The 7,431-nt window shown below is 35.2% G+C and overlaps 1 protein-coding gene and 1 pseudogene across 6 annotated transcripts in view; one reads left to right on the forward strand and one right to left on the reverse strand.

Moving 5' to 3' along the window:
- The window catches only part of st3gal1 (ST3 beta-galactoside alpha-2,3-sialyltransferase 1), a 13,597-nt gene extending 9,478 nt beyond the window's left edge, over positions 1-4,119 (reverse strand). The window contains exons 1-4 of one of the 6 annotated variants that reach the window (XM_016537689.1): positions 4,053-4,108; positions 2,402-2,477; positions 1,457-1,510; positions 1,207-1,345 (exon numbers count right to left, since the gene is read on the reverse strand). In XM_016537689.1, the coding sequence (XP_016393175.1) occupies positions 1,207-1,345; positions 1,457-1,510; positions 2,402-2,477; positions 4,053-4,101 (318 nt within the window). In that variant the 5' untranslated portion in view covers positions 4,102-4,108. Of the gene's footprint in view, positions 1-1,206; positions 1,517-2,401; positions 2,478-3,920 lie in introns of all 6 variants that reach the window. The other 5 variants (XM_016537685.1, XM_016537688.1, XM_016537686.1 and 2 more) reach the window with 5 other exon arrangements.
- Positions 1-7,431, forward strand: part of LOC107727732 (CMP-N-acetylneuraminate-beta-galactosamide-alpha-2,3-sialyltransferase 1-like) — a 49,206-nt pseudogene that overhangs the window by 36,787 nt on the left and 4,988 nt on the right.

The raw sequence follows: 7,431 nt of genomic DNA on the forward strand, positions 1-7,431 counted from the left end.
GATTATGCCTTTACTGTTTTTATATATAACACTGAAATCATATTTTTTTCATATGTTTTATATACTGTACCAACTTAATTTAAAACTGAAAAAGCAAGCCTTGTGCATTAAATTGAATAATATTTAGATATTTTTCTAGTTGTTTTGATACCTTTATCTCAAACTGTGTCAGAGTTTAATTAATTTAAGTGGGTATAGTATATAAAACATGACAAATATGGTTTCAGTGCTATATATAAAAACAGTAAAGGAATAATCTGAAAAAACAAGCCTTGTGCATTAAATTGAATAATATTTAGATATTTTTATAGTTGTTTTGATACCTTTATCTCAAACTGTGTCAGAGTTTAATTAATTTAAGTGGATACAGAATAATAAACATGACAAATATGGATTCAGTACTGTATATAAAAACAGTAAAGGCATAATCTGGAAAACCAAGACTTGTGCATTATAGGGAATAATATTCTGAATATTTTACAGTTTGTTTGATACCTTTAGATCAAATGGTGTTGTCGTTTAATGGATTTATATTATTGCATACATTAAAAGTTGTAAAATTATTATAAAAAACATAAAATTGTAATTCCAAAAACGGAGCTTTGTGCGATAACAGGTATGTTTTCCCGAACATTTTAGTATTGGTTTTATATTCTAATGTCACGTAGTTAAATTGTTTAATTAATTTAAATGGTTAATTTTTTTTTTTAATTCCTAGAAATTAAGCCTTGTGCAACATAAAGGGCATATATTTATGTCTATCTGAGTTAGTTTGGGCTCAAAACATAAAAGCTGCAAAGAGTTTAATTGGCAAAAAAACCGAATGTCTAATGAATGTCAAACGTCAAACTAACTTTACCGCCATGCGATACTTTGGTATGTGGCTTATTTCCAAGATAAAGCGTTTGGATGCTGATATGCTGTCATTATATCATCCACATAATCAGAACTGCAGAACCGAATGTGATCCTTAAGTTAAAAACACACATTGATTCCTATTTTTCCATTATTACAAATTATTTCAAAATAAACACTTAAATTAGTAATTATTATTACCATCGTCTACGTAGTGTGTTTGATTTGACAAGGGGAAAAAAGTAGCCTACCTACCTATATTTTTCTCTTGAATTGGGCAATGTGTGATCAAACTAACCACACCTTCTCCCCCACCCTTGATTTCCAGAGATCCGGACTGAACTCACGTACCGTCCACCATCTGTAGACGTCTGACCGTAACACGCCGTTTCTTCTGTTCAGCAGAAATGGAACAGTGGGGTTGAACCGCATGAAGAACCAATCAGTATCGTTCAGATCCGTGACACATTTATCACAAGCGCACAGACCTCCGCGGGTGGAATCAACTGATGTTTTGAGGAAAGTATAGATCACCGCGTTTTGGAAGAGCATAAAAAGAAAGATGATGCCAAACGTGAAGAGCGCTGTGATGTACGAAGACCTCTGTTTAGTGAAAGGTACCATAATTTCAACTGGCTGACGAGGGGTTAGAATCCTACAATTGGAAAATATACACAAGAGAGAGAGAAAAAAAGTGCCATTTATTATGTCGTTAATATTCCTACTACTAACATCATAACTCTGCTTGGTTTAAAACAAATGTCAAGGCAAGGTATAGCCTATTAAGGAGCTAAATGTCTGTGGCACCGGAGAACATGAAGAAACGCCAGCGGTGAAAAAGTGTTTGTTGCATATTAAATCCATAAGGACTGCGGTTTGTGCGTAATATTACCCTTTAACATTATTCGTTTCTTTTGAATCAGCTTTAAACAATTTGGCAAACAAAACGCGAGAGATGGGTATGATCAAAGTCAAGAAATGCGTTTCTGTGAGCGACTGTACTATATATATAGGCTACACTAGTGATGTGTGACACTTCAGTAGCTATAACATTAAAATGTATCTCTATTTACAACGAATAACAGTCTACAATAAGGTTACATTAGTCGACGTTGGTTAATGCATTAACATGAACTAAAAATGAGCAATACATTTGTTACAGTATTAATCTTTGTTAAAAAACACCTGTTTCTCATCATTTATTCATGACTTGTGCTATAATTTGCCTAGACTAGAAACTATATACATTATAGTGATGTGTGACACTTCAGCTATAACATTAAAATTCATTTCTATTTACAACGAATAACAGTCTACAATAAGGTTACATTAGTTTACGTTGGTTATTGCATTAAACTAAAAATTAGCAATACATGTTACAGTATTAATCTTTGTTAATGTTAATTAAAAAACAACAACTTTATTTTAGCCCATGTTAACTCCGTTCCATTAAACAATTACTATCAACTATGCTTTAGAAGAATTTTTTAGAATGTTAATATGTACATCGGTTAATATAAAAGTTAAATAAATGCTATAAACTTACCGGTTTGTTTGGAAATTTGAATATGGAACAATGGCAATAACCTTCAAGAATGTGTCAATCTGACAGATGTGTAAATCTGCTGGTGATCAAGATATGAAGCATGAATCCGAGGAGGTGGTGTTTCTTAAGTACACACCTCTTGATCACTCACTTCCTTGGCATATAAATGGTTTAACATTCAAAGTCATAAATAATTCTCAGGTCGATTCTCAATCTCAGGCCTAACCATTGCCTTGTCTCCATTGACAGATGAGGATTAATCAGTAGTAATTTACTCGCTACAGTAAAAATAATGATATGCTATTGTGAAATACAACTTACTGTAGCAGTTTTCTATTTTAATATAATTTTTAAAAATTAATTTATTCCTCGATAGCAAAGCTGAATTTTCAGCATCATTACTCCAGTCTTCAGTGTCACATGATCCTTTGCGGTGCAGGAAACATTTTCAGTGTTGAACAGTTGCACTGTTTACAGTTGTTTTCTGATTCTGACATCAGAGCACTTGACTTCAGCTCTTTGATCCTTAGTTCTTATTTGTCCTACCAAAGACCAGCATATATGATGAATGCTCAGGTACGTAATACTCCTCACAAACTCTATTGTCTACACCTTTCACAATACATGGATTTATATCAAAAGGAAGTGATTGTGGTGAAATGGTTGTTGATTGTTGCTGCAGAACCAGGAAGGTGGAAAAAATATATCCTCCAGACACACCTTTACAATCACAATCTGAATGACATGACAGGATGAGCAATCCTCTTTCTCTTTTGAAAGTTTAACCACATTATTTTCTCAAGATTTCTTCCTTAATCTCAGTGAGTTTGTCCCTGAAGGTTTCACATTACTGAAGTTTGCGTCAAAAATAATAAGCAATAGTTTGTACATTAGGCCTAACCTAACATAACCAAAGATTATTTTACAGAACACACAGAATGTCTCACAGTGGCATGTTACTTCATATTGAAGCTATTTGGCCGATGTTAACTCAGGCTGAAACATTTTGAATGAAATTGATCCTCTATCTTATTAATAGAACGATCATTTTACCTGACTGCTCACTTTCTGTGGTTCACACTAACCTACTGAGATGCATTTAAGATTTATTCAGGAACAATCCTTTGACTTTTTTTTTTATCATGATGTGACATTTAACAAGTTATTTGCTTACACTTAACATAGCACAATGGTTTCTGACCACCTAAACCTTTTCTATGTTAATCAAGTGGTCAAGGTTTAGCTGGTTAGCAAAGCCAGCTGGTTTTTAGACTAAATATTTTTGCAAGCAGTGTATATATTGGTAATATTTCTTTACTGCAGATGTCTTAGGCCTACTACTGCTCAAATAGTTTTTGGAGGGCCCTTGAAAGCCAGAAATGGCATGAAATTGAACTAGTCGAAAAAGCATTACTGAGGTAAATGTGAATGTCAGCATACAACTCATTTCTGGAACTAGCGTTAACATGGTGGCAATGGTCCACAGTAAACTAACCAAGTGTACATCAAGTGAAAATACCTCATCTGTTGTTTGGCAGCTGACATCCAGCAGATCTTTGAGCAATAATTTTACAATTACTCTTTTTCCATCTGTTCTACAGAAGTCTTCTGCCCTTTGTGTTGTGAATGTGTGCTGATATTATGTGCTGACCTGATTCCAGATCATTGTGAGCATTTGCATGGCTTGACAACTGATACATTTCTAGGTGTTTGGTCACACGTCTCCCTTAATACCAATCGCACCAATTTAATAATGATTGCAAGCAGCTGTTCATCTGGAGGTCGAGTATAAAGGGTTTGAGTCATTGCTTTTCAAAAAAAAAAAAACACACACATAAATTAAGATGTCAAATTAAGACATTTAATATTGTGCTTTACGTCTAGGTCACAAATCAAATAAGTAACGTTGTTTATGTGACTGTTATACAGGCAGTTTGATGTTTTTCCTCCCAGCTCAAGATTCTCTTTGGATCATTCTCAAATTATGGCCAAGCATGATCTTCAGGCTTCATGTGAGGTCTAGCGCTTAGATCAGTAAAACAAAAAAGCCAAAACAAAAGATTTCAATTTCATAGTTAGCAGTATGTGTGTATGTGTCCACTAGAGGGCAGTGTGAGTTTTTGTTGTCAACGTCATTAAAAAGATCTATGAGGATCTTTATAGGATCTTTATTTCCTGCTTTCTTTATTGTGTGTGTGTGTGTGTGTGTGTGTGTGTGTGTATATAGAGAGAGAGAGAGAGAGAGCGGGGGGGTAACTGATGTAATCTGGATTACGTAATCAGATTCCAAAAATTAAGTACTTGTAATCAGATTAAATTACATTTTAAAATACTAGTTATCAGACTACAGTTACTTTTTTATGGATTACATGATTACAAATTATTTACACAACAGCAATACATTATTCATAATTTATTATTCCTCCCTAATTTTAAATGTTCCTTTCTAAAATAGCCTACTGCTTATATACATTCAGAAAGTCTTCCAATTTTGTGGACATTCACACAAAGATCAGTCATTAATCAGGTGTCTTTTGGTCCTTCCTGTTTCCATTAGGTTCCCTGATTAGTTAATCATTTGTTTCCAGCTGTGTTTAGTTAATTATCCTCATTTCCCTGTGTACTTAAGTCCTAGTCTGTTCAGTTTGTGTTTGTCAGGTCTACTCGTTTTCTACATGTGTTGGCTCAAGCGCCCATTGTGGATTATCGCTTGTGGTTCTTGATTTAAAAACTGTTAAACATTTTCTCGTGACTCCAGCGTGTTCCCTCAACAGCGTAGCGTGACAGAAGACCTGACCAACTACAGTTACCTCCGTGTGTTCTGTAAACCTTCGTGAATGTTGCTGCTATCATAGCGGGGACCCGACACGTATCACAGAGCTGCTATCAGTTGTTTTTGGTTCACCTACAGCAGCTGGAGGATTTGGGCCCTGGTGTTGTGGCAGTGGCTGGAGAGCTCTCACAGGAGGAGGAGGACAAGCTGGGCCCACAGGCTTTGGTGGTTGGGGGGCCCGCCGTTTAGATAAGATTTTTAGATCAATTCCTCAATAGAGGACTCGTATTTTAGGTGGAATCAGTGGTTTGAAGTTAAAAACCTTAATGATGGATATTTTTATAACAAACACACAGCTTTTCTCTTCACAAGATGTTAATTGTTGGACTGGAGTCGTGTGGATTATGATGTTTTTATCAGCTGATTGGACTCTCATTCTTATAGCATGGCACTCATTCAATGACGTGGATCCACTGGTGAGCAAGTGATGTAGTGCTACATTTCTCCAAATTTGTTCTGTTGAAGAAAGAAACTGCTTTACATCTTGGATGGTCTAAAGGAGAGTTAATTTCAGCAAGTTTTTATTTTGGGTGAACTACTCCTTTAACTGAATCTACAACCATAAATTTAAAAAAAACACTTTCATAGAGTCTCAGTACTATAAAATACCACTGTCATGAGATCAGATTAGATGCCTCAACAGTTTTCATTGGAATATCATGCACACCTCAAACTCCTGTGTTTTTCTTTCAGGATAAATAAAGGCCTGACAGAAGGTTATGAGAAGGATGTGGGGTCAAAGATGACTCACCGGTTTCTGTATCCCGAGAGCGCCATGGACTTAAGACAACTCCACCCATCTGGTGCTTTTTCGCGTTAAGATTCTGAACATGCAGTGGCTCATCAGTGCCTTCACCACTAAAAACATCACACAGTAAGAATTAAACACATTTATGAACGCAAGACTGTAAACTAGGTGATAAAATTTAAAGGGGACATTGGATGCAAAATTCACTTTTACATGGTGTTTGAACATAAATGTGTGTTGGCAGTGTGTGTACACAACCACCCTACAATGATAAAAGTCCACCCAGTGCTTTTTTTTAAATCCCCACAAATCATAAGCACTTTATCAGATCAAGCCATTCTCAGATTCTTGGCAGAGTGACGTCACACAGGCCAAGACCCCTCCCACGAGTGTTGATTGACACTAGTGTTTTATCACAGACCTGCCCTGAGTGAGCTTTCATCAGTCCGCCATTGTTTCGACGCCGAAGCAGGTGTACACAAGAATGTCTCCTAAGCGATTGAGGCGTTTTGTTGTTGGGTGTAGTAATGAACAGTGTTTTGGGAAAGTTACTTTTAAAAGTAATGCGTTACAATGTTGTGTTACTTCATAAAGTAACTGTTACTTTTTATGGAACGTAATGCGTTACGTTACTTTTGCATTACTTTTTAAATCTGGACAGGGCTTGCATGTTTGTTTTTAAAATGAAAAAAAGTTATATTTTTGTCAAATATAAAAGCCCTTTCACACCAAAAGTGAAATGAATAAGCCTCAGGCTGAAGGGAAAGTAAATTTACGTCCGTACAGTAGAACGCAGAATAAGACATATCAACCATTCATTCATTCATAGAGTAATTTGTGCTTATTAGTACGGTTGAACTGGATCATCGAAGGTCAGAAGCAAATAGAATGGGATTAAATACATAAAGGATATTTGTTGTTTAACATTTAATTATTGCAGGTTTGTCATATTCTGAGTTGCATTATTTTTATTCATTTTGAGGAATACTGAATCTGTGTTGTTGTTTTTGTGTGAGTGAGATGAATTAATGCATATTCATATTTATTTTAGAACTACAGTAACATCTTCTGATTTCTCTCAACATGGGAACAGGAGAGCTGTCAATCAATAAATTAAAAACTTGCATTACTTATTTGAAAAAGTAACTCAGATATTCTCTTGTAAATTAAAAAGTAATGCGTTACTTTACTAGTTACTTGAATGTCAATCAATAAATTGGGAAAAAAAAGTAACTTGCGTTACTTATTTGAAAAAGTAACTCCGATATTCTCTTGTAAATTAAAAAGTAATGCGTTACTTTACTAGTTACTTGAAAAAAGTAATCTGAATACATAACTTGCGTTACTTGTAATGCGTTACCCCCAACACTGGTAATGAATATAGCAGTTGTCATTTACTCCCGACATCTGAGCCACTGAAGACGCAGTGGATTACTTTTGTTTTTGAAG

Source organism: Sinocyclocheilus rhinocerous, unplaced genomic scaffold, assembly GCF_001515625.1.
Source record: "Sinocyclocheilus rhinocerous isolate Xijiao unplaced genomic scaffold, SAMN03320098_v1.1 scaffold1028, whole genome shotgun sequence".
In the NCBI taxonomy this organism is placed as follows: domain Eukaryota; kingdom Metazoa; phylum Chordata; class Actinopteri; order Cypriniformes; family Cyprinidae; genus Sinocyclocheilus; species Sinocyclocheilus rhinocerous.